Here is a 26904-nt window from a genome sequence, read left to right as displayed (position 1 = left end):
ATCCCCGTTTCCTCTCTTTCAGAAATGTTTGACCTAGAGACAAATGAACATGTCAAGAAGGCCATACATGACCGACAGATGCCTAAAGTGGAATACCGGACCATCGAGATTGATGATTATAGTGAGTACCACATTTTCCCCCTTAAAAGGAAAAAACATGGGCTGTGACACAGCACCCTCATCAGCAGCAGGTGCTGTGCACCGAAGTCTCCCGAGCACGGGGGCATCTCCTTGCCCCACAGCTCCTCTGGCATGGAGCATCCTGCATTCAGAACCAAGATGCTCACTCTGGAGACAAAAGCAGAAAAGGCAGGGCACAAGACCTCTCTCCCTCAGAGGCTGACAGTTTCAGCAAGATCGCAGACTCCAGCACTCTCCTTCTCTGGTGACCGTGTCAAGACACTGTCCAGAAAACCCTCTTCCCTCTGGAGATTCCTTTTCTGTGCATATGAAGTGTTTCCTGCCTCAGCCACTGGTGGATTATGGGCTGATTAGGGGTGTCCTTGCAGGTGGTTTGCGTGAGGAGGGTTTGAGTGTGGTTACTCCCTGGGAAACACTTCTCACCCTGCCTTTCTCTGCCAGTGGCCTCCTTTCCTTGAACTGTCCGTCCAGTCATTGGTTAAGTTCTCCTGGGCACTAACTCTGTGCCAGGTGCTGCTAAGCACTAAACACCCCAGAACACTGGCTGGTCCTGGACTCACAGCTCCAGGTTGGAGGCAGAGCCTCTGAGCCTCAACTCCCACCTCTGCACAGATGGCTCCCAAGTCAACCTGGCTGGCCCCGTGTCCTAACTGCCCACCAGGTAGTTACCTTTGGAAGCCCCAAGTGTAAAATGCCACAGTGGACCTCATTGTCTCCCCCTAGCACTCTGTCCCCCTGCAGACTTCCCCACATCTGTGCACAGCAGCCTTTTGGTCGTGGGTTAGTATCACATAACTGATACTTCAAACCTTGAAGTTGTCTTTGAGTCATTCATTCAGACACCGCTTACCCTCATCTCTGAGGCTGTAAACAGTTTTCCCTCCTGTGCAGACTCTGACTGACTAACTGCAGGAGCTCCTGTTGAAGAGAAGGTTGCCAGGGCTCAGGGGAAGAGCGCACTGAGGCTGATGAGTACCACTGAACTGAACGGGCAGGGAGGAGGAGCTGAATGGCTTACCTTTGCCGTCCCTGGACTGTCTCTGGAACCTCTTTGTCTGCCCTTCCTCGACACTAGAGAGTGGCGTGTCGTTCACTGGCAGCCCCCGCTTGTGCTCAGCAGCTTAGAGGAGACACAACCACTAACAGACTCAGCTCCCAAGAGCAGGAACCAAGCTCACCCCATGAAACAAAACAGGTCCCCAACCAGTACATGCTGCAAAGAACAGGTCCCCCAACCAGTACATGCTGCAAAGAACAGGTCCCCCAAAAAGTACATGCTGCAAAAAACAGGTCCCCCAAACAGTACATGCTGCAAAGAACAGGTCCCCCAAAAAGTACTTGCTGCAAAGAACAGGTCCCCCAACCAGTACGTGCTGCAAAGAACAGGTCCCCCAACCAGTACATGCTGCAAAGAACAAGTCCCCCAAACAGAACATGAGGCAAAGAACAGGTCCCCCAAACAGTACATGCGGCAAAGAACAGGTCCCCCAAACAGTACGTGCTGCAAAGAACAGGTCCCCCAAACAGTATATGTGACAAAGAACAGGTCCCCCAACCAGTACATGCTGCAAAGAACAAGTCCCCCAAACAGTACATGCTGCAAAGAACAGGTCCCCCAACCAGTACATGCAGCAAAGAACAGGTCCCCCAAACAGTACGTGCTGCAAAGAACAGGTCCCCCAAACAGTACGTGCTGCAAAGAACAGGTCCCCCAAACAGTACATGTGGCAAAGAACAGGTCCCCCAACCAGTACATGCGGCAAAGAACAGGTCCCCCAAACAGTACGTGCTGCAAAGAACAGGTCCCCCAAACAGTACGTGCTGCAAAGAACAGGTCCCCCAAACAGTACGTGCTGCAAAGAACAGGTCCCCCAAACAGTACGTGCTGCAAAGAACAGGTCCCCCAAACAGTACATGCGGCAAAGAACAGGTCCCCCAACCAGTACATGCGGCAAAGAACAGGTCCCCCAAACAGTACGTGCTGCAAAGAACAGGTCCCCCAAACAGTACGTGCTGCAAAGAACAGATCCCCCAAACAGTACGTGCTGCAAAGAACAGGTCCCCCAAACAGTACATGCGGCAAAGAACAGGTCCCCCAACCAGTACATGCGGCAAAGAACAGGTCCCCCAAACAGTACGTGCTGCAACGCTGCATCTCACAGGGCAGAAAGCAAAGAGCACGAGAGTTCAGAGAAGAGCCTGAGAACGGGCTGGGGCGTGGGGGAATGCTCACAGAGCATGAGACGTGAACATGGTCCCTGGAGTTGGCCTCAGGTGGGCTCACAGGAGGAGAGAGTACAAGCCAGGGAAGGGGGCAACACGAGGGGCCCGAGGCAAGAGCAAGTGCGCTTCACTACGGGTGGGTCCGGAGCCTGCAGGACAGCCCAGGTGCGGGCCCTGCACCGGGACCCTCGCTCCCCTGTGCTCACCGCAGGCTCCCTGCAGCCCACTGCAGGCCGGGGCCAAAAAATCCCAGCCCTGCCATCTGCCCACAGGAAGCCATGCTCTATCAGAACTATTCTCAACATTGCATTCACATCTGAAAATCAGAACATTCTGGAATTGTGATGCACTTCAAATCTGCCCCCAGCACACTCATGTCCAGAGGCTTTCTCTCTCAAAATACTCTGACGGTGACCACACCAGGGAAGGGGACATGAAGGAAATGAGTAGGGAATGGTCTAGAAGAAAGGACTTTTTTTTAAGACAGAGTCTCACTGTGTCCCCCAGGCTGGAGTGCAGTGTCTCGGCTTACCTCAGCCTTTACCTCCCAAGACAAGTGATCCTTGAACCTTAGTCTCCTGCGTAGCTGGGACCACAGCTACATGTTTTTTTAGTAGAGACGGGGTCTCACTGTGTTGCCCAGACTGGTCTTGAACTACTGGGCTCAAGCTATCCTCCTGCCTCAGCCTCCCAAAGTGCTAGGATTATAGGTGTGAGCTGCCATGCCTACCCTAGAGATGAGAAACTTAAGAAAACCATACACAAGGGCTGGACATGGTGGCTTATGCCCGTATTCCCATTTCTTTGGGAAGCCTGATCACTTAAGGTCAGGAGTTCAAGATCAGCCTGTGTGATCAGCCTGTGGGCAATGTGGTGAAAACTCATCTCTACCAAAAATACAAAAATTAGCCAAGCCTGATAGTGCCTGTCTGTAGTCCCGGTTTCTTGGGAGGCTGAGCCATAAGCATCACTTGAACCTGGAAGGTGGAGGTTGCAGTGATCCAAACTTGTGCCACTGCACTCCAGCCTTGGCAACAGATGAGACTAGACTCTGTCTCAAAAATAAAAAACAAAAACAAAAACAAAAAGAGGCTGTGACAATCTGCTTCGACCAAGAAATGTGTGTATTGGCTGGGCGCGGTGGCTCACGCCTGTAATCCCAGCACTTTGGGAGGCTGAGGCAGGTGGGTCACTTGAGGTCAGGAGTTGGAGACCAGCCTAGCCAATGTGGCAAAACCCTGTCTCTACTGAAAATACAAAAATTATCTGGGTGTGGTGGCACATGCCTGTAATCCCAGCTGCTTAGGAGGCTGAGGCAGAAGAATTGCTTGAACCCAGGAGGCGGAAGTTACAGTGAGCTGAGATCGCCCACTGCAATCCAGCCTGGGTGGCAGAATGAGACTGTTTCAAGAAAGAAAGAAAGAAAGAAAGAAAGAGAGAGAGAAAGAGAGAGAGAGAGAGAGAGAGAGGGAAGGGAAGAAGGGAAGAAGGGAGGAAGGGAAGGAAGGGAAGGGAAGGGAGGGGAGGGGAGGGGAGGGGAGGGGAGGGGAGGGGAGGGGAGGGGAGGGGAGGGGAGGGGAGGGAAAAAGGAAAGGAAAGGGTGCATTATCCCAGCCTCATGGAGAGACCATTGCCCCAGCCAGGCTGTCACCCTGGCAAGATTGCTTTCTGAACTCCTTAGGCCTGGCCTCCTCCTCCAGCCCCCACTCTACCCCTGCTGTCCCAGTAATGCTTCCCAGGCCTGCTGCACTGGTGTGTGGCTGTCATCCCTTCCCCTTAGGAAATGCAGAAAAGACCTTTAGAAGCACAAAGCCCTTCCCACCCTTGCCACACGCTCAGGGGGTTTCCTTGAAAGGCAGGTGGGCACAGATGCCAGGAGCAGGCGTGGGCTGCCTGTGTGGGCCTGGATCAGAAAGACCCCCTTAGAGATCACAGGAAATCTGAAAGACGTCCGCCCTACTGACCTGGTTGGTTTTGTTTTTTTGATTTGTGCTACCAGAGGCTAATGCTTTTCTTTTCTTTTTTAAAGAAAGTAGGACATCTTCCAGGTCTCCCCTGAAATGTTTCAGCCAGTCAGAACCCAGTTTCCAAGGTCTGCCCTTGGGCTTATCAGTGGCAGTGAGCAGCCCAGACCATGTTTTACGGAATTTCAATGATGAGGTGCAAGGCCTGCCTCCCGCCAGTCCCTGGGCCACTGAGCCAATTTGCAAGCATTAACATTCAGCCCGAATCAGTCAGGAGACGCCAGGTCAGAGCTGGCTACCCAGCCAGCCGCCCAAGCCTGCTGTGTATCTGTGTAGTCATTGTATTGAAAAGCCGCTAATTCCAATTTAATTGCTGTGCCTTTGGTAATCTGGGTCATAGTTAACAGCAATAAATAAATCCAACTTGGATGGGAAGGTTTGTTGGGAGGTAGGGGGCGCAGAAGGAATTGGTGAAGCAGGTTTTAGAGGCTTGCTTCCTACCCACTCACCCTCACCCACTGGATTTCACACTGCCCAGGACCAAATCCAATGACCTTGGTGCCGCGGGATCCACTGGGCTGCACCGTTCTTCCCTGGTATCACACAGAGCCATCTGGCTCTGTACAGTGGCACTGCCATGTGCCGGCACCCTCTCCCCTCTAGGCAGTCCCCTGTCTCCCCCCACACTCCATCTCTTCCTCTCCCTGCTCCCCTGCTCCCAAATACCCATCCTCAGCATCCCCCAGCAGATGTTGAGAGGCGCATTGCTGCTGCAGTCAGCCTGCCTGCCCCTAGGGCACCACCTTCCCTGCCTGAAACTCTGCTGCTAGCAAGTGCCCAGGCCATGGAGTTTTCTCTATGCTCAGGGCACTCCCATATGCAAGACTGAATTTAAGCTTCACACAGGTTGGGTGGCTTGCCCAAGGTGCACAGCAGCCCAGAGTCCTCAAGATGAAAACCCTGGCCCAGTCTCTGTCTGTGTGCTTCCGCTCAGGCCCCATCCAGAGCACCCTCCCCCCATGGTTGCCCAAGGGCCTGCCCAACACCCCGGGGCCAGTATTGCCCCCTAACCCGTGCTGTGCTCTGCTTCTCCCCAGACCTGCCCATGCAGATCCTGAAGCCAGCAACCTTCACCGACACCACCCACTACCCTCTGCTCCTGGTGGTGTAAGTATCATCATGTCTGCTCGCTCTGGGGCTCCGTGATGCTCATGATAAGTGAATATTGAACTCTTAAGAAAAGATAATCAGGAGAAATTATATTGTTGCAAACTGAAAACAGAAGATCATTTATCCCAGTGTCAGCTTCTTTCTGACTCTTGGAAACCCCCAAAGGTTAACAGAAAGTGGATACTGTGACTTACCCTTTCTCCAGACTGCCTCAGGGTGTTCTGTGACCATAAGCGAGGCGGCTGGCATCCTGATAGTGGCATCTTGCATGACAGGCTCACCCGGAGGCATGCAGGGGATGGGTACCAAGACACGGAGCCACAGGCTGGCCGGAGCCTGGAACCTGCACACTGGGCCTGTGGGTCTCCCTCAAATAGGAGCCTGGCTGGCATTTCTGGCCACTGAATGCCCTTTCTTTGCCAGCAAAGAATTTGTTCAGCTGTTCAGCTCTTTCTTATGTTCATTAATAAAGCCTCCAGTCTGGGTTTTGAGAACAACATTTTGTGCTCGGTACATGCCTTGAAGATACTGGGTCTGATTAGGGAGCTCAGTGCTGGGAGCCAGCTGGATGCCCTGTGCAGGGGTTCAAATGCTGCCAGACAGCCTGGAGTCTAGGTAATGCCCACATGCTCACACCACACTGGGGGGCAGTGCAGAGGGTGCCACCTGGACCATGGGGCAAATACCCCAATGCACCTCCTGGTCTGTCTTTCCAAGACCACAAAGCAGGAGAAACTCCTGTGCCCCTCATGGGCTGGGAGAGCTGGCTGGAGTAGAGGCTGTGTTACGGACACCAGTGCCATGACCCTGAGTAAACACCGGCACCTGATAGAGTTCTGATTAACCCTGGTGTCGTGCCAGGGGGACCCCGGCTCCCTTCCTGAGGGCTGAGTCCCTAAATAGCAAAAGCCTCCATTATAGAAACGCCCCAAGGCACAAATTCCAATAGCTGATTCCATTTTGCAATTAACCCACTTTCCTCAATATCTAGACTGCTTTCACACTTTCCCAGCAGCCACACATGCATAGTCACCCACATGCACACGCACACACATACACAGGCATACACCCACATACATGCACACATGTACACACATGCACACTCACCCACATGCACTCACACACAGGCACACAGATGCACACTCACCCACATGCACATGCGCACACACAGAGGTGTACACATGCACTCTCACCCACATGCACTCACACACAGGCACACAGATGCACACTCACCCACATGCACATGCGCACACAGAGGTGTACACATGCACTCTCACCCACTGCACTCACACACAGGCACACAGATGCACACTCACCCACATGCACACACAGAGAGGTGTACACATGCGCACCCACATGCACCCACACACACATGCACACACCATACACACATGCACCCATATAGACACACACGTGCACACATGCACACCCACATGCACCCACACACATGCACATACACCCACATGCACACACACCATATAGACACACATGCGCACACATGCATACCCACATGCACACATGCACCCACACACATGCACACATGCACCTGCATGCATAAGCACACACATGCACCCACTCACCCAAGTGCACACACACACACACACACATGCACACGCACCTGCATGCATAAGCACATACCCACATGCACACACGCATGCAGCACACACATATATGCACAAATACACCCATATGCACACACACATCTATACACACCCACACTCCACAACCCACACATACACAAGCCCGCATGCCCACATCCCCCACACATCACACGTTTCCTGCCTCCTTTCTCTCACTAAACCAGATTTTCTCCACTTTCTCCAAGATGCTAATCTAATGACTTACAGATCAGCTTTCTTCCCCTGAACACTGATTTCTTCAGTAATCTTAAAGGGAATCTCCAAAAGCTTTTCAGTCCACAAAACGATTCACTTTCCCTTCAGAGGTAAAAGCTGTCGTGCCAGGTGGAGACAGCTGAGCTCTACCGAGCTCAGATGGGACCAGCCAGGCAGCCCCAACCCCTGGACACACACTCACTCTGGCCTCGCTAGCCTGCCTCGGAGGCTGTGTCTTTTTGCATATTTCTCTCTATGACATCAAATATGACAGCAAGGAGATCTGGAGTCCCTGATCCCCTGCTTCAAACTTTAAAAATCCAAAAGGAAACAAATGTACACTTGACATAGAGCAGCGCCATGACTGACTAGGACCCTCAGCATGCAGCAGCCTGGTGTGTGGGCCTCCTGGGCTGCTCCTTCTGCCTGCACCACACTCCTCAGTCCTTGGCGAACAGCTGGGAGAGTGCCGGTGGCCGGAGCTGTCGCCTCGCTGGATCCACTGCTCCCTGTGGCTATTCTGGGAGGCAGGCTGGATCTGGGGCTGGCTTTCTCTCCTGTCCTTCCTTTTCCCAGCAAGAGGGAAAATCACTTAAAAACCTCCCCACACTTATGAGCATGCCGGTCAATGAGGAACAGCCAGTCTTGTATTGAAAATGGCCCTGTTCCCAGCCTGGGCAACATAGCAAGATCCCATTTCTACAGATTCACAGATTTGTCTTTTAATTAGCCAGGCGTGGTGGCATATGCCTGTGGTCCCAGCTATTTGGAAGGCAGAAGTGGGAGGATTACTTGAGCCCCAGAGGTCAAGGCTGCAGTGTGCCAACATCGTGCCACTAAAGTCTGGCCTGGGCAACAGAGTGACAGCCTGCCTCAAAAAAAAAAAAAAAAAAAAGACCGGGCGCGGTGGCTCACGCCTGTAATCCCAGCACTTTGGGAGGCCAAGGCAGGAGGATCACAAGGTCAGGAGATCAAGACCATCCTGGCTAACACAGTGAAACCCCATCTCTAGAACCCAGGAAAGAGAAACCGCCTTGCAGTATAGGGAAAGCCTGCCAGAGGGAGAAGTTGGGAGGATTTTTCTTGTTTCCCTCACCAAATAGAGGCCCTTTGGTGGCCATCCCTGCAGTGCCCTGGTGTTTAGGGATGGTCCTGGGTCTCCTGGGCTCTTTGAGGTCTCCTCTTTCTCTTCACCTTATGGGGTGTGGATAACACCTGGCTCAGCTGCCTGGGGCAGGAGAATCTGGGGGTGCAGAGTTGAGCGTGTGGCAGGTGGATCATGGATAAAGATCCCTTATGAGGGGTCATCTGACCTGGTGATGACCAGCCGCCACCTGCCACACTGCTGGCCTGCTGAGCCCAGGACTCCTCTGCAGGGATGGCACCCCGGGGAGCCAGAGCGTGGCTGAGAAGTTCGAGGTGAGCTGGGAGACAGTGATGGTAAGCAGCCACGGCGCGATGGTGCTGAAGTGCGACGGCCGCGGCAGCGGCTTCCAAGGGACCAAGCTCCTGCACGAAGTGAGGCGGCGGCTGGGCTTGCTGGAGGAGAAGGACCAGATGGAGGCCGTGCGGTGAGCACCTGCCTGGGAAGCGGGAGAGGCGAGGAGGGGACGGTGCTTCTCATGGGGGCTGCGCCGAAGTCAGTGCGGGAATGCTTTTGGTCCGTGCACACGTTTTGCACGCAATCTGCTCTTACCTAAAAACTCTTGGCAACTCCCAAGCAAGTATCAAAGGAAACTGTTCGGAACCTTCTCCTAGGGACGTTTATAGCTAGTTTCCCACTGCAGGGGAGAGTGTTGAGTTGGCCAAAACAAGGCGCTGGAACTGCCAGCTGGGTCTGCTCGGCTTTCCTGCACTGCGGTCACTGACCCGGCCAGCGTCCATGCTTGTTTTGCCATTTATCCCGAGGGGAAGAGAGCCGAGATCAGGAGGGAAGGACAGGAAAAGGGAAGGAATGTAAATGGGGCTGAATCCATGCAAATGAGAACAGGACCTCCCTGCACATCCAGGCGGGGTCAGAAATGACCGCCCACCCCCCGCCCTGGCTCTGAGGGAGGGCAGGCTTCTGCTCTCTCATTCCTCTACATCCCTTTCACTGACTCAGCCAGAGAAGCCAGCTATCCCAGAAAACAAAAAGAGCCTTAGCACCAAGGGGCAGATGCTCCAAATGACTTATTGGATCTTATTGTTGCACTGGAAATAAAAAAAGACATCAAGACACTGTGCCAGGCTACAGCTGGCCTCACACTCATTTTGTGGAAGTCATTTTCACAGTCTGATGGCGCAGAGGACTGCAGCACTTACTCTAACTTCACCCCTCAGAGAGGCTGCAAAACAACTCAACTGACTATGGACTCGGGTGCTGGGAATGACAAGAGGGCAGGAGAAGCTCATCTGCCAGGGACCCCCGCAGTGACCGTGATCATCACCGTCCTGGGCAGGGGAGAGTGAGGGGGGGCCCGGGCACATGAGGAGGGTGGAGCACAGAGCCCAGCTCAGCACGTTCTGTTGACTGCAGGATGACAGTAAACCTGGCATCTCTGTACCTATTATACCAGGGTGCTTTGTGGCTTTGAAAATTTTTACTCTACTGACTTTCAAAACATTTATTCTCATTTTGAAAAGGATTGATGGCCTCTCATCTGCAGTCAGTAAATGGTCTTTCAATGGAAAACAATGGCCCCCATCCCTCCTACAGGGAGCTATGAGCTGGGTGACAAAGCCCTGTGCCACAGAGCGGGAGAGCCCTCAGGACTCAGATACTCAGGGAAGGAATGTCTGCCAGGATGCCTTTGCCTGGAATTCAACGACTACAACACGTGCGGTGCACGCGCACGTGCACACACACACACACACCCTCAAATAAGGAACTATATTGGCTATGAAAGACACAGAGATCCCAGGCCTCAGAGCTGATGAATCCAGACACCAACAACGTCACCAAAGACCCAGGCTCTCTCCGTCCGTCCGCCCAGCCAGCCACGATGGCCTCATCCTAAGCAGGGCCCTCAGCTCACAGGCTGGCCCTCAGTAGCACCTGGCTCCATGCTTCTTCATCTACCTACAGCAGGTTGGGGAGGGAACCACTTCTAGAAACTTCCAGAAAGGAAGGAAAATCTCCCCAGAAGCAGACAGCAAACGTCTCTTTCCATCTCCCTGCCCCCCCCCGCCCATTCCAGAAACTGCCACCAGTGAGAGAGGTGTAGGCAGCTTCCCCAAGACCAAATGGATCCGCCTGCCATGGGTGTGGGGCCAGCCCCTGGGCAGAAGACATAGGGTGACATCAGCCTAATCCTCCAGCTCCCAGGCGGCCCTCGCAGCTCCCGTCCACTGCCACCACATCCTCACCGAGGAGCCCACAGGGCCTGCCTTCCACAAGCAGCTGAGATGAACTGTGGAAGGGAGCTCGTCCCCACCGTGGAAGGCGGGGGCATCTGTGTAAACCCCCAACCAGGGCCAGGTGGGCTCCGGTCTCCCAGAGACAGGTTGCTTTGGGCTCACCTTGGGATTTTCTTCACCATTTTCCCTTTTGGATCCTATGTGCTCATGTGTACACACACAGACACCCTGGGCCATGTGCTAAGGAACAACAGACATGCAACCTTCTAAGTGAAAGACACTGAAGACGCAGGGAGCTCTCTGCCTCTGCCCATTTGCCAGACACCAGGACCTCCATCCTTCCTTTCTGGGGATGGCACCTGCTCACCAGCCCAGAGAGGACACCAGCCAGCACCAGAGGACTCTGGGGGCAGATTGCACTGCCTTCCAACGGGTTCCCTCCTTTTAAAAGACTGGAGGCCAGGCACAGTGGCTCAGGCCTGTAATCCCAGCAATTTGGGAGGCCAAGGCTGGCGGATCACTTGAGGTCAGGAGTTCGAGACCAGCCTGGCCAACATGGCAAAGCCCTCTCTCTACTAAAAACACAAAAATTAGCCAGGTATAGTTGTGGGTGCCTGTAGCTCTAGCTAATCTGGAGGCTGAGACAGGAGAATTGCTTGAACCCAGGAGGCAGAGGTTACAGTGAGCCAAGATCACGCCATCGCACTCCCCCCGGGCAACAAGCAAAACTCCATCTCAAATACATAAATGAAAGACTGGAGCTGCTCTCTCCTTTGCCTGGTCATATGCTGAGAGTTATAGCTCTTTGTTAAAGTGCTATGTAAGCAGGGCCCCTAAGCCCCTGCCTTGCGAGAGGCACTGGAACCGAGGCTCCCGCCATGTACAGGGCACAGCCCCCGCCAGGAGACCTCGCTGGGTTTCCTCTTGTGCATCTGACTTGCATTTTCAGGACAGTGAACATGTCTCAACCAAGAACTCATACAGGTTGAGAAAAGAAATTATATTTTCTCCTCTTTACTAGAAAGTTTCTAAAAATATCTCTGATCTAACTCGACTCTTGGTACTACGGCTTGGCTAGAGGTAAAATCCAGACACACAATCATTTGCATCTAACAAGCCCGCAGCCTGCAGGCCTCCTGCTGCTGGTCAGGGTCTAGAAACTGTAGGACCCCAGCCACTTCGCGGGGAAGCAGCAGACCACGGTACAGGGTGAGGTCCCGGCCAGGGTGAGGCAGGGACCCAGGCAGCACCGGCCCAGAGCACTGAGACCTAGAGAACCAAGCAGGCGCAGCCAAGGCCAGGCCGCAGCAGGAAGCTCATGGGAGGAATCCTTCTGTGGCCAAACAGGTAGAAGACAGAGGCCTCGAGTCTTTGCTATTGTAAACAGTGCTGCAATGAACATCCATGTGCATGTGTCCTTATAGTAGACCGATTTATAGTCCTTTGGATATATACCCAGCAATCCCATTACTGGGATTTCTATTTCTAGGTCCTTGAGGAATCGCCACACTGTCTTCCACAATGCTTGAACTAATTTACACTGGGGAGAAATGCCAAATGTGGGTGAAGGGGAGGAAGGCAGCAAAACACACTGCCACGTGTGTACGTATGCAACTATCTTGCATGTTCTGCACATGTACCCCAAAACCTAAAATGTAATTAAAAAAAAAAAAGACGACGACAGAGGCCTCCTCCCAGAAATTGGAAACAGGGCAGTGCGGGTTGGATGGGGTCTCACGGCTCGACTCCAAGCCCAGAAGCACAGCAGAGCTCCATGGATCCCTGCCAGTCCCCGAGGCTCATCCCAGCACCTGGGTGCTTGGAGTCACAGGCACGGGTAAGGGCCGAATAGCAGCAAGTGGGCCCCGGGCCGCAGGGGTGAGTCTCCCAGAAGGGCCTCTGCGGCTGTGGATTAACGGCTCATGCATGGTCGAGAAGCTTCTATACATGGAGGTGCTAGAGAGTTATTGCCAGGGTGCTTTGAGCTGTTAAATGTCAACATACTGACTTGCCACTAAATTAAAGCAATGAGCCATTATATTAGAATGGTAAGGTTGCTTTTTATTTGAAGAGGGGTTTTCCTACTTGAAATGGTTGGAAAACATGGCTCGGGGCCATGGGAAGACAAGATACCACCAGGATGTGCACTGAACCCCCTCTCCCCTCCTGGACCCCGCAGGACAATGCTGAAGGAGCAGTACATTGACAGGACGCGCGTGGCCGTGTTCGGGAAGGTGAGTCCGCGACACCCCGAGTCTCAACACCCCTTAGCTCCAGTGCAGCCTGCGTCACTACCCAGGCCTAACCCTGGTTTACTCAGAATGTCTTCGGTCTGCTGGTGAGCAAGTAATGATTTTTTTAAGAGCGAGAGCCTGGGCGCTTAGTGATTCAATCAATGGGAGCTTTCATTTCATCGGCTCATTTTTCAGTTTCTTTTTACATTATCTGGAAGGAAAGAGAAGCCAGCTCCTCGCAGGAGAGCTCTAATATGTTACCAATGGCTTTTCTCCCATCCACCTGCTGCAGCTCTTAGCAGGGTAGCCCAGGAAAGAAGGGAAGCAGGAATCTATTTCTGGATGTCTTGATGGGCCTAACAATGTCAATTACCATGTCTACGTAGACGGAAGGAAGGGTGTGAGGAGGGTCTCGCAGTGAACTCTCAAACCAGACGGGGGGCTCCCATCTGGGGTCCCCCGTCAGAAAGCTGCAGCCTGGGAAGGCTCAGCTGTAGCGGAGGCTCACAGTTTGGAGTTAGGTCCCTGTAGGGCCACCTGCTGTTGCCCTGGCACATGGCCCCGCATTCTCCTTAGACCTGGGGCCTCTTGATCTCAAGGCCAGCACACAGATGGGTCGGCATAGACCCACCTCCCCTCCAAGAGAATGACCCTCAGCACAGGCCCTGCAGGGGAGGGCTTGCCGTGACGCTCCCACAGGTGAAGGGTTGGACAGGTAATTAGCACTGTGCCTCTTATATCATCGCCTCCAAATCTCGAGTGCCTCAGAATCCAGCAGGCACTCAAGACCTGGGCCCATGGGCAGCTCCTAGAAACGGGATGTGGGAACCCTCCCATACCTGCTCCTTACCTGCTGGAGGTGAGGCGGTCAAGAGGAGGGCAGGTGGCTTCCCTCCTTGGTTCAGAGCTTGGGCACAGAGCCCTAGAGGTGCATTCCAGGTGCCTAGAGGTCCACTCATTGCCCGGGAGGCCGGGAGCCACTGGGTCATTGATAGCTATAACTGAGGTGTCAATAGCCATCACCTCTCCCCACCGTCATGGAAGTGACTTCCCAGCTGAAAGGCAGGGAGCCTGGGCTGTGGTCAGTCTTTGTCCAGTCCTCACTTTGCCTCACATGTGCATGGATGCCACTCCTGAGGGATGGGCCTCCTTCCTGTGCCCACACATAGTACACCCACTCAGGGCCTTTCATACTTCACTTCCGGACACAGAGAATACAGGAGTCACGTGGGGTAAATTGGCTTTCTCAACAGGAGGTTGGTCCAGAAGCCCTGGCAGCCAAGGTGCCTCAGGGAAAGGGGACCCCGTGCACCTGTCCGAGTACAGCTGATGCACCCCACACCCTGCACCTCCGCACTGAGCTCCGCCAGACATGTGCCCCAGCTTGGCTCCAGGGTCTTTTTTTGCCATTCTGTCCGGTGGATCCTGGGCCTCTTTCCAGAGCAGTTTCTGTTTTGTTTTAACAAGCCTGAGGTAGAGGTCCATAGACCACACAGTTGCATTTCTCCTCCGAGGAATGAAGCATCACCCTTTTAGCAGCTCAGCACGTGACGACCGGTCCATTCTCTCTACCTCGCATGTGCCCAACTGAGCCTGGTGGCTTCATCAGGCATCACAGGACCTGGGACCCAGAGCCCAGGGGAGCAGCAGCCACCCTGCACCCAGAGGTGTCCTGGGGAGCAAGGGGGTACCTGGGCATTGTGTCCTGCAGGTTCTCCTCGAAACTGAAAACCCCCCTGCAGAAGATCGCCAGCCTCCCATTTAAACCAGAGCAGGCCGTGTGGCCCTGCAGGAAAACAGTTTTAAAGAAAATGAGGAATGGCTTGTAAGAACATGTGGAGCTCATTGACAATAAATACTGTTTTTCAGAAAATGAAAATACTCTTTCATCATCATTAGACAAGGTGCTCCTGCCCCATGAAAGGAGTACACCTGAACCATGGTGCAGGTCACAAATGAGTGATCCTGGGCGAGTGTGGCATGACATGGGCTTCATGGTCTCAGTTAGGTGCCTAGGTTCTCTGTACTCCATGCTCCCATGAACATGTGTGCTCAGACTCACACACACACACATGCTCACCCACATACACACCCACACATATGCATGCTCACACACACACGATTACATACATATGCTCACACACACAGGCTCACACACATACATGTGCACACACAGTACATGCACACGATTACATACACATGCTCACATGTTCACACATGCACACACATTCTCACACATGCACATGCTCACTCACACACATGCTCATCCACACACAGGACTACATATACATGCTCACACACAGGCTCACACATATACATGCTCACACATGCTCACACATGCTCACAATATATGCACATGATTACATACACATGCTCACACATGCACATACACCCAAACATCCGCACAAATGCACATGCCCACACACACACATGCTCACCCACATACATACTATCACACAACTACATATACATGCTCACACACTTATAGGCTCACACATATACATGCTCACACATGCTCACACATCCATGCTCACCATACATGCACATGTTTACATACACATGCTCACATATAAACATTCATACATGCTCACAGGCACATATGATCACACATACACAGGCCCACACACATGCTCACACATGTTCTCACACACGTACATGCATACACACAGGCTTACACACATGCTCATGTGCTTATACACACATGCGCACACATACCCCATATACTCACACAGACATCCACACACACACTGTTACATGCCCTGTCTCACAGACACTTGACATAGTTCCCTGCTTTCCCCAGCTCCCTCAGGGTCATCTCAGGAGGCTGCAGCTCATCTGAGCACCCAGCTCTAAAGGCACCAAGCCGGCAAGGACATAGTGCTTTCTCTGGGGAGGTCTGTGCTGCAGTGAGGCTTCCTCACGTCCATCGAGGCCACGGCCGTGCAGGAGTCTAGGACTCACCTGAACACAGAACACCTGGGAGCGCCCATCTCACATTGGCCCTGTGCTGAGCACGACAGCCGCCTGGCCCCTCCCTCGGAATCTAGTGCAATGGCTCAGCCCGGCCCGTAGACAAGGGAGGCATCCAGAAACCTGTAGAGAGACGCTGAGCCGGAAGGACACAGTCCACACCTGCCTTTCCAATGCACCGGCGCAGTTCATCCTCACGTGTCTTGACACGAAGCCCCAGAGCGGGGAAGGCTTGCATCACATAACGCTGAGTGGGAAGGGGTTTGCATTTCATTTCGTCATGTCCCTAAACAACTTTCCAATTGGCACATTTTGTAAAAGCAGAGAACCTGCCAGGCAGTGGCTGCTCTGGGGCGGTGTCCCTGCCCAAGGCTGCTTCGTGCTGAGTTACTGCCGGGACTCCTAACTGTCTTTTCTCTGCATTCTCCCCAGGATTACGGTGGTTACCTGAGCACCTACATCCTCCCAGCAAAGGGGGAAAATCAGGGCCAGATGTTCACCTGCGGCTCTGCTGTCTCTCCAATAACAGATTTCAAACTCTATGGTAAATAGCCTTGCGGGACCCAGCGCTGGCCCCCGCCCCCATGCCCTCCCTCCCTGCGCAGCCCCACAGCCCTCCCCGTAGCACCTCCATCTCTCTAACCACAGGTGCCTGCAGTCTAGTCGCCACCTTGGGCTGATGGTTGAGACCTCCCAGGAAGAACCTGGGGAAGGAGAGGGGAGGGTCTCAGGTGATACATTTTGAATGAAAATGGCCAATCCTCAGATCCCTATAAACCACATCCCATCCAAGTAGACCACAAGTTGGAAACAGAACTAGTGCTCAGCTTGCAGCAGCGGGGTCAAGGAAGCTGGGGTGTGAGTGGGGGAGCAAGTGCCACAGGCCCTGCTGAGCTGCCCTTCCTCTCTACTCCCAGAACCCGGGCAGGGCCCTGTGCTGCGATCCATGCCTGGGCATAGGTATTTGGTGGGCAGGAGTTACGAGAGAAGGAAGGGGTGGTTGGGAGGGAATTGCCAGCAGAGGGCGATTCAGTGGAGGTCTACGTGGCTCAGCTCTGCCTTCCTTTCTCCCTGGCCATGCAAAGGCACCTGGCTAGCACCTGTCCTCAGAGAGCATGGCTCTCCATGGGCACAAGCCAGAGACGGGGCAGGCTGTCAGGGTGACCTGCTGTGGGGACCAGATAGAGATGAGCCCACCCACGTGTGGGAACCAGACCTCTGCCCAGGCACAGAGGGGCTTTGCTGTGTTTGGGGGTTCCAGGCCCCTGCATTCTCCTCCTTATCATCACACAACCCTTTTTCTCTGAATGGGAGGGGCTCCGTGACCTGAACCCATTTCTTAGAATATGCAGAGAGGTCTTTTCTGTGGCCCCAAGAACTCACATTCCGGTCGGGGCTCTGTAGCGACCAGGCTGTTTGCTCCAGCGGACCCCACCCTAAGCAGAGCTGGCAAGTGAGGTGGAAACAGAGGGGGCTTCCTGGTCCACCACAGCCCCGCCGGAGCATGACGTTCCCTGCGGTTTAGAGGAACAAGTCCAGCCCCATTGCCACACCTAGCCCAGCCCCGCTGTGACGGCCGAGCCCCGTGGACACCGCCCACTAGGGCAGGGACCGAGGTGGGCCCAGCAGCCCTCTGGCTGGTGCAGCTAAGTCTCCTGACAGATGCCCATCTTCACAACCGGCTCATGCCAAGGCAAATTTCCACTTGTGATTACACAGGAACTCTCTGGGTCCAAAATATGAATCCTGTAAGGAATTTTCCCACGGGAATGCGGGTGGTACTTTCAAATTCAGTGAGACTCTAATTATTTAATCACACCGTTTCAGATTTGTGTGACTCAAATGCACGTAAAAGCTGCCACCGTGTCTTGATGGGTCACTGTGCCCCAAACCAGCCTGTTCTCTTCATTGTCTCCTGGCTGCTGTCAGGCTTACTGGGCAGGCTGGGGGTGCCGTGCAGAGAGCCCTTTCCGCCATCAGCCCTGGGAGAAGCCCCCACCCTCCTCCTGTCGCCTGGCTGACCGCAGGGCCTCATGCAGAACCAAGAGCAGGGGCACACCTGGACTTTTTAAAAAACAAGTAAATCTTGATGGAAACGTGCTCTCTTACCACCCGCTCCCCTCCTAAGTGTTGAAGTAGGAGGTTATCTTATTTATTTAGGAATCAGATTCACCGGATTTTGCTTAATTAAGGTTCTGCGATGCTGATGAAAACCCCACCACCGACACTCACACACGTTAAGGTTCCTGTTGTAAAGCCCAAAGGATTTAGGTGGTGTTTTTAAAAAATCAACAATCTGCCAAGCAAGTGGCAAGTGGGAGTCAGTCTGTGTCCCCGCCCCCAACCCCTCCCACTCATCCCGGGGCCCTCCCTGGAGTCTGCGCACTGTGCTCACAGGGCCTCGAAGCCCAGAGGTAACCTTCCACCCTTTGCTTCTGTGCAGCCTCTGCGTTTTCCGAGAGGTACTTGGGCCTCCACGGACTTGACAATAGAGCCTACGAGGTATGTTTGGGTACAGCCGGAGAATGTGATGAGACAGTCGGCCTCTGCCCTGTCTCCAACCCTGCCCTGGCTGTATGGCCCACTCTGCCTTCCCCAGCCCCATGCTTCTCCCTCTCCAGCACCAAAGCCCACTCAGAAACCTCCAAAGGATCCTTCCACCAGACTGTAGACGGAGGTTAACATGTCCTCTCTGGGTTCCGCCTGACTTCTCACTACGGAGCTTGAGGGATGAGGAAGAAAGTGAGAGGATTTTCATGGGGGAGTCAGTGCCAGCGTCCACGGAGACCTGCGGTGCACAGGACTCCCAGCTCTCGCGACAGCCAGAGCTGTGCTACTGGGGGAGAGTGAGCTCTTGTTTGAGGAGCAAAAAGCCCCTCTGATAGGACCTCCTGAGTCAGAGCTACTGATTTGGTATGGCTGTCAGACAGTGTTTCTCCAGCTGGGGGCAGGGAGGGAGGCCAGAGCTCCTGGGCCAGGCAGGGCTGCATTTTCACAGTGGAAACTTGGACAAAGGAACTGACTCTGTCCAGGGTGTCAGCTCCCTGTGGCTCCAGGTGACATGATGGCCCTCTGAAGCTACCTGGAGTTGAAGGAAACTCTTTCTTTTTCCCTTCTTCTCTTCCACCCCTTCCTCCTCCAAAAGAAGAGTTAATATGGGGGAAAGCTGGGTGTATTTGTCCATTTTCACGCTGCTGATAAAGACATACCTGAGACTGGGCAATTTATAAAGGAAAGAGGTTTAATGGACTTACAGTTCCACGTGGCTAGGGAGGCCTCACAATCACGGTGGAAGGCAACGAGAATCAAATCACACCTTACATGGATAGCGGCAGGCAAAGAGAGCGAGCTTGTGCTGGGCAACTCCCCCTTATGAAACCATCAGAGCTCGCGAGATCTATTCACTATCACAAGCACAGCACAGGAAAGACCCGCCCCCGCGATTCAGTCCTCTCCCACTGGGTCCCTTTCACACCTGGTGGGAATTAGGGGAGCTATAAGATTTGGGTGGGGACACAGAGGCAAACCATATCGCTGGGCTTGTGAGATCTGCCTGCATTTCTTTGCAGATATAAAGCATCCCAGTTCTCCGGGCACTTGGTGTTTTCAATACCCTTCCCCTACCTTCTCAGTCAGCTTTCCAAGCAGAACGGCTGGCTCCCTGCCATGCAGCCCCTAACTCTGTCCCCTTCTCCCCGCATGTGCAGATGACCAAGGTAGCCCATCGAGTCTCCGCCCTGGAAGAACAGCAGTTCCTGATCATTCATGCCACTGCCGACGGTAGGGACTGAAAACATGAATTCACTATGTATCCGGCAAGAGCCTCCTCCTTGATAGCACCATGGCTTTTAACAAACATCTTCCTCTCTTTTTTTTTTTTAAACAGAAAAAATTCATTTCCAGCACACAGCAGAACTCATCACACACCTAATTAGGGGAAAGGCTAATTACAGCTTACAGGTACAGTATGCATGTTACTCTGTTTTGAACCTGGAGCGAGACATTCCTCTCATGGAGAAAGACCTGATGGGTGTTCAGGGCATTGCATTGCAAGAGACACACCTGCAGTGTGGTGGTTGGTGATGAGCAGGGTCCCAGCAGGTTGGAAATCAGCACATACTTAACGTTTTCTTGTAATTAACGATAGCTGTGCTCTGTACTTGAGCCAAGTTTAAATCCCTTTAGAGCAGCCGCCACCCTGTACTCCCACCCCAGGCCCGCTGCCTTCCTCTGGGCAGTGAGAAGAACCGAGCCAGCACCCGCCCCACCCAGCGTGTGGCTGGGGGTATCCTGGTGTGGGGATTGGGACACCAGGCCCTGAAACTTCCCCCTTCTTCCCTCTGGCCAACACCACATATTACTAAGCACTGACAGGACTTCCTGGGGCCATGGGTAGCTGGGCAGTAGTGAAACAGGGGTGCTCTTCCCAGAACTGAACCCACTTTCCCAGAACCAACCCATGGCCCGTCCATAGCAGCATCAAGTGCTGACCCAACAGCCCCAAATCTGGGCTTTTCCCAGCAGCGCACAGGGCTGTCTCTGGAAACTTCTGCCATTTCCTTCCTGCCATCTGCTCCTTTGGTGAAATAGGTATGACCCAATGGCCTCTTCAGGTCCGAGATGAATGGGAGAGTTTTTCAGGGGCAAATGATGGCACCCCGCCTCCCTCAGAGAGCCCTTGCCTGGGCTGACCACTGCCTCAGCCTCCAGTATCCCCACTTGTGGGAGGAAGGGACCACATGTGGCCTTGATCAGGCAGGGAGAGCTCCGGCCAGAAGGGAGTTGGACCCCAGTGTGGATGAAGGACAGAGGGACTCGGTTACACCACACTTGAGTTTCTTTTTGAAAGACATTCAGATTTCAGATTTTTTCATAGTGAGTGTGGCAGTTGCCACGGCAGTGTTCACTGACCACAGTAGCTCCAAAGGTCCATCTGTATGTGCTCACATGGGTCACTCCCCAAGATAGGGGGTGAGCTCAACCCCCTAGATACAGAACAGCCTGCATCACCGAAGGCTCCACGGGTGTCAGGGAGGAGGACCCACTCGGCCTTCACAGGCACCCCATGCATCTGGAGCCAGACCCAGCCCCAGGTAGCAGCCGAGAGACGGGACCTGAGGCAGGAGCAGAAAGCTTCCTGCCCCAAACCCTTTTGTATCACCTGATGTTTTCATGACATATCAGAGCCTAATGACAGCATTAATAAATACTCTAAAACAAAGGCGAATTTCACCCTCCAAAAACATACAGGAAAGGCAGGAAAAGGCAGTCTAGTGTCACAGAAAGGTGTGGGCTTTGGGCCGGGTGCAGTGGCTCACACCTGTAATCCCAGCACTTTGGGAGGCTAAGGCGGGAGGACTGCTTGAGCCCAGGAGTTCGAGACCAGCCTGGGCAATATAGAAAGACCCATCTCTACAAAAGGTTTTTAGAAAAAAGCCGGATGTGTGGTGTGTACTTATGGTCCCAGCTACACAGGAGGCTGAGTGGGGAGAATCACTTGACCCCAGGTGGTCAAGACTGCAATGAGCTACGGTCACACCATGGCACTCCAGCCTGGGTGACAGAGTGAGACCCTGTCTCAAAAAAAGAAAAATTAAAAAAAATAAGATGCAGGCTTTGAATCCCTGCACATGCACAGATGGGTCACAGCGCTCCTAGGGGATGGTGGCATCACTGCATTGGCAGTAGAATAGTCGCCATCCTGTTGACATCTGGGACTAAACCTACATTCCAGGCCTCGTTCAGAGTACATCATGGCTATCAGATTGTTTAATTCTCACAAAGTGTTATGAGCTTGAGTCTACTGCGATTATCCTCCCCACCTGACACACTGGGAATCTGAGCTCAGGCAAGTCACCCATCCACAGTCACGCAGAGAGTGAGTAGCCAGGCCACAAACTCAGTGGGGTGGACCCATGGGCACACAGGCCAGGATACAGCCCTCCGCAGGAGTTTCCCACACTCAGAGTGTAACTGAGAGCACAGGTGGGCAGTGGAGCTCTCAGCTCACTCACTGAAACCTCGGCTCCCAGGTTCCAGCAATTCTCCTGCCTCAGCCTCCTAAGTAGCTGGGATTACAGGCATGCTCCACCACACCCGGCTAATTTTTGTATTTTTAGTAGAGACGGTTTCACTGTGTTGGCCAGGCTGGTCTCAAACTCCTGACCTCAAGTGATCCACTCACCTCGGCCTCCCAAAGTGCTGGGATTTGAGGCATGAAATTCTATTTCTTTTCAGAGCCTGACACCCTGAAAACTTGGGCTGTGGCTCTGTAGTCCCCAAGCTCGTATGCACGTTGCCAATTCAAGCAAGCAGATCTAGATTGTAGGGTGCTGAATGAAGAGCTCCCCAATGTATTCACCCAGTTCCCACTGAGCGTTTGCTATGCCTGGCAAGGGCTAGGCACTGGGCGGAGTGGCGCTGTTTGAAGGCTGGTTGGCTTCATGAACGGGTGGTGCATTTCCATGCTAGGGAAGGGCCCCTCCGACTGGCACAGACAGACGGAGCTCCCAGGAGGAAGACGCATTTCCCTCAGGAGTGACCTGGTTGGGAAACTCACTTGGTGAACTAAAATCCAGCCCTGGACAGGGCCCAGGTTTCACCAGGCTCCACGCCTTCTGTGCGTTCCCGTCCCAGGGACTGTCATTTCTCCGTCGCGTTCCCGTCCCAGGGACTGTCATTTCTCCGTCGGGTTTCCGTCCCAGGGAGAGTCATTTCTCTGTGCCTTCCTTGCAGATTTACCCGGACGAAAGCCATTACTTTACCAGCACCACCCTCAAACAGCATCTGTTCCGGTCCATCATCAACTTCTTCGTGGAATGCTTCAGGATCCAGGACAAGCTGCTGGCAGCCACAGCGAAAGAGGACGAGGAGGAGGACTAACCTCAGTCGCGCTAGGCACGGACGTGGCTCTTTCTACAACCGGATGCAACTGAGGGATTTCCCCGCCCTCCCTCTTCCCTCGGAGCGGCGGGGCCGGGCGTTCCATAGCATGCGTGTCTCGGATGCAGAAGGGAAGCAGGCTCCTCCCCCGGAGTCATCACCCACGGCCTCCTCGGCACCGGGGACAGCTCTGTCCCCGCAGCGCCTCCTCCTGGCCCCCGAGAGACCGACACACCCATGGCCCCTCCCCTAAGGAACGGAGCAAAGGACGGTGGCGGCGAAGCCCAGGACAGCCCGGGGACACCGGCCCCTAGATTCCAGCCATCGAGCGGAAGCATGAGAGCCGCCCACGCTCGCCTCTGTGATCCCGTTAGCAGCGTCACGCCCTGTCTACGCCACAGCGCCATGCACCCCGCAGTTACAGCACAATTGTTCTGGCCGGGCGCGTTCACACACGGGCTTGCTACTTCCTGTCACTAGGACATTGCACATGGTGAGGGGCTACCGGAAAGCAAACCCTTTTCTGTACAGAGTCTTACTGTAGCTACGCTAATGGTTAACCTGATAGAATTAACGCGTATTTTTCTATGGTTTTAACCGGACGCTCCACTGTCTCCGTCATGGGGTTGTTTTGCGGTGCTGTTTTCGGTTCGGCTTTGTTGAGCTCTCCTTTCTCCAGTGTATGTGTAGACTTTGTGCTTGTTTGGATGAAGAAGCAGATCAGAAGCAACCGCTGCCTCCTCAAGCTTGTCTTCAGACGTCTTGGTGACGCTCCTGAACGCTGACCGGGAAGACAGCCAGTAATACCCATTAAAAGAAGTACATGAGTGAAACCTGTCCCACTGAGCTGTGCTAGGGCTGGGCTGCAGATGTGCACTGTCTATGTACATCCGTCCTTATGGCCATCCTTGTCCTCCTTGGTACAGTCTCAAGCTTTTTCACATGGCATTTGGTGAAAACACAGAAATGAGACAAAGCATCGACTCCAGCCCCAGGCCTGCTGTGTGTGCTCGGGCCACGGGAGTCCTGAGGGTTCTGTGGGCATGTGCACGTCCTTCTTCCATCCCGGGGGTGGCTTCGTGACCTTCCTGCCACGCGCAGGAGGTTGATGACGTGCGACATTAGCCTTGTAAGATACGCCCTGACCCAGTGTGCAGTCGGCGTTCCCGTGTACATTTCATTCTGTTGTATATAAAGGAAGGAATGTGTGCCAGGCCTCTGTGCAGTCGCCCCGCCTCCTCCTGCCAGCGCTAACCCGGTGTTGAGCCTGCATGCGACACTGGCTGATCTGGACTCTAGAAGTGCTAGTTTGAAATATATCCATTGCCGTCATTTCCTTTTGAGCTTGTAGACAAGCTGAATGTCAGGACTGGCTTCTCCAGCTCGCAGCCCTGTGGGGGAGATGCGTCCCTGTTGCGTTTGGCGTTTGGGGTTTTGGTTTTATCCACACAAGCTCTGAACGTCCGTCATAGTTTGGGTCACTGGAAGGTCTCCATCACCAGGTTTTTTAAAGGTGATTCATCACCATTTGTGAAAGGCCCAACGTGCTGACGGGCAGAACAGATCCGAGTGCTATGTGACTGTGCATTTGCAATTTCAATCAGCCTGAACGACTGCAGAGCCAGCTAGGTCTGGAAGGGGAAGCCAGCTCTGGCCACAACATCTGGTCGGAGGGAAGTGGGATGTGGCATGGTAGCGTCTGTTCATCCATGGAATAAAACATTATTTTACCACTCGGATTGCTCCTTTCTTGCTCATCCTCCACCGTCTCACCTTAGAAAGTGTGCAGGGCTTCAGGAGGCTTTCAGAGGACCCGCTTCGGCCCTCCAAGAAGGAGGCCTCAAGAGCCTGGTGTGCGTCAAATGAAGGTTGCATCCGTGGCAGCAGCAGTCTGGGCAGTGGGGAAGGACACAACCATCGAACACATCAAAGGCCCAAATCAATCCAAGAAAAGGGATTTGAATCATGCCCTGGAAGTCTGAGGGTGGAGGCGCAGAGCTAGTCCCTAACACCGAGAGTGAAATCGATTCTCAGTGGAAGCCATAGCATTGACCACTAGAAAACTTTAAATTTTTATTTTTATTTTGTATTGTTTTTGGTAGAGACAGGGTTTTGCCATGTTGCCCAGGCTGGTCTTGAACTCCTGGCCTCAAGTGATCCTCCTGCTTCAGCCTCCCAAAGAGCTGGGATAATAGGCTTGAGCCACCATGCCTGGCCTAGGAAACTTTAGGAAAATGTCTCCATCTGTTGGAAATTCATCCACTCATTTGCTGTTAATTCAATGTCTGATGTAAACATGGCCCAGCCTGAAAGCCAAGGGATTGATTAAATAAATAAATAAATAAATAAATACCTCCCAATCATGGAGCAGCTGCTGCCTCAGAGACAGGGGATCAGTCCTGTCAGCCCCGTTGAATTAGCTGATTCTTGTCACCATGTGGGTCAAGAATCACAGAAAGCATGGAGCAGGTGGGTGGGGGAGGAGTGAAAAAGGAAAAAAGAAAAGTTAATAATCAAATGAGAAAAGAGATTTTTAAAAACCCAACACAGCAGACGCAGCAGAGGTCATCTAAGTCTAACATTTCCCCTACACAGGGTCTCTGTGAGCCACCCTGGCCCTCTCCCTGGCCCCACCCTGGAAGGTGGCCAGTCTCCCCATCCCAGCTTTCCAGACAGGAGTTGACTGTTTGCTCAAAAGGCGTATTTTCCCACATCGGAAAACACTGAGCTAGGCCTGGCCCTGAGAACAGTGTTGGCCGCAGCCAGCAAGGCCACTCCGGTTCCCACTTGGAGAGCCCTCTGCCTCTCGCCAGCTCCAGGATGGCTTTGGGGAGATGCCCACATGGCCTCACCAGGCTACCCTGCGGCTGTGGCTGCCATGCCCGTCTGGCTGGAGCCCCCCACTGCAGCCTCCTCTGTGTGTTCAAATGGCACCTGTGTGGTACAGCAGAGTGCTATTTTTATTTCAGTTTTAAATTAGTCGGGGTTCCTCCAGGTTCCTCAGCACCCAGTTCCAGGACTACAGTCCCGACTTCTGGGCTGCCTGGGGCATCGCTGAGGCCACAGGCCAGCAGGTTCCCCAAGATGTGCACCTGGGGGGACCTTCATCCCCACTGGCCTGAAAACATGATCACTCCCCTCCTGCCTGACCCAACCGTCCCAGACACAGTGATTTCTTAAGGGATTGATTGCTGTCCGGAAGCCCCTATTAAAATCCCACCTCTCACAGAAGAGCCCAGAAGGACATTTTTAGAAGCTCCCTTGGCTTTCCTTCTAGCATACAGCTGCACATTAGGAACAGATGGGTGCCCGATGAGAGACTGCATGCACCCATGGACAAGGGCTGGCCATAAATCAGGGCAGGGCCCTAACCCACACCTGCAGATGCTGCAGCGGTTGGTCCCAGAGGTCAGGACTTGAGTGGTAACTACCAGCTTCCCTCGTTCTCAGCCCTGCTCCTAACTCAGAACCAACTGGGAAAAGCCAAATACCCACATCCAATCTCCTGGGACGCCCAGCTTCTGAGCACCTCCAGCCTCCCACGCTGGCAGCTCCAGCCAGAGCATCCCTGCAGCCTCCTTTTCGCCACGGTGAAGCTTGCCCACACCCTGTCCAAACGCAGGTAAGAGCAGTGTCCCCCTTGCTGGAGCAAGCTCTGGATAAGCAGCCTCTGCTCACACTCATTTCAGTGCCAGCTTAGCTCAGCTGCCACAGTGAAGTCCCACAGACCAAAGGCTGCCACAGTGGAGTCCCACAGACCGGAGGCTGCTGCAGTGGAGTCCCGTGGACTGGAGGCTGCCACAGTGGAGTCCCGTAGACTGGAGTCTTAACTAGCAGGACTTCACCTCTCACAGTTCTGGAGCCGAGAAGTCTGAGATCATGGGACCAGCACACTTGGCTCCTGGTGAGGGTTCTCTCCCTGGTTTACAGTCAGCTGCCTTCTCCTGTCTGCACGTGGCAGAGCGAGAAGGGCAAGAGAGAGTAAGAGTGTGAGAAGAGACTTCTCTGATGTTTCCTCTTACAAGGGCATGAATCCCACACTTAGGACCTCTTCCAACACTAATCACCTCCCAGAGGCTTTGTCTCTGGCCATCACACGGGGGTCACGGTGTCAGCAGTGAATTTGGGGAAACATAGCATTCAGTC

At 53.6% G+C, this 26904-nt stretch overlaps 1 protein-coding gene across 4 annotated transcripts in view; it reads left to right on the top strand.

The window, feature by feature from the left end:
* Positions 1-24491, top strand: part of DPP6 (dipeptidyl peptidase like 6) — a 1158816-nt gene extending 1134325 nt beyond the window's left edge. For all 4 annotated transcript variants that reach the window (XM_078343379.1, XM_035255081.3, XM_035255078.3 and 1 more), the window contains exons 18-26: positions 23-121; positions 5426-5495; positions 8710-8904; positions 12852-12906; positions 16309-16420; positions 18320-18378; positions 19584-19656; positions 19763-19836; positions 22612-24491. In XM_078343379.1, coding sequence (XP_078199505.1) covers positions 23-121; positions 5426-5495; positions 8710-8904; positions 12852-12906; positions 16309-16420; positions 18320-18378; positions 19584-19656; positions 19763-19836; positions 22612-22758 — 884 coding nt within the window. In that variant the 3' untranslated portion in view covers positions 22759-24491. The remainder of the gene's footprint in view (positions 1-22; positions 122-5425; positions 5496-8709; positions 8905-12851; positions 12907-16308; positions 16421-18319; positions 18379-19583; positions 19657-19762; positions 19837-22611) is intronic.
* The last annotated feature ends 2413 nt before the right edge of the window (positions 24492-26904 follow it).

Source organism: Callithrix jacchus, chromosome 11 (assembly GCF_049354715.1).
Source record: "Callithrix jacchus isolate 240 chromosome 11, calJac240_pri, whole genome shotgun sequence".
Classification (NCBI taxonomy): Eukaryota; Metazoa; Chordata; class Mammalia; order Primates; family Cebidae; genus Callithrix; species Callithrix jacchus.
The sequence above is the reverse complement of the archived record's forward strand: the minus strand, read 5'-3'. Positions and strand labels throughout refer to the sequence as shown.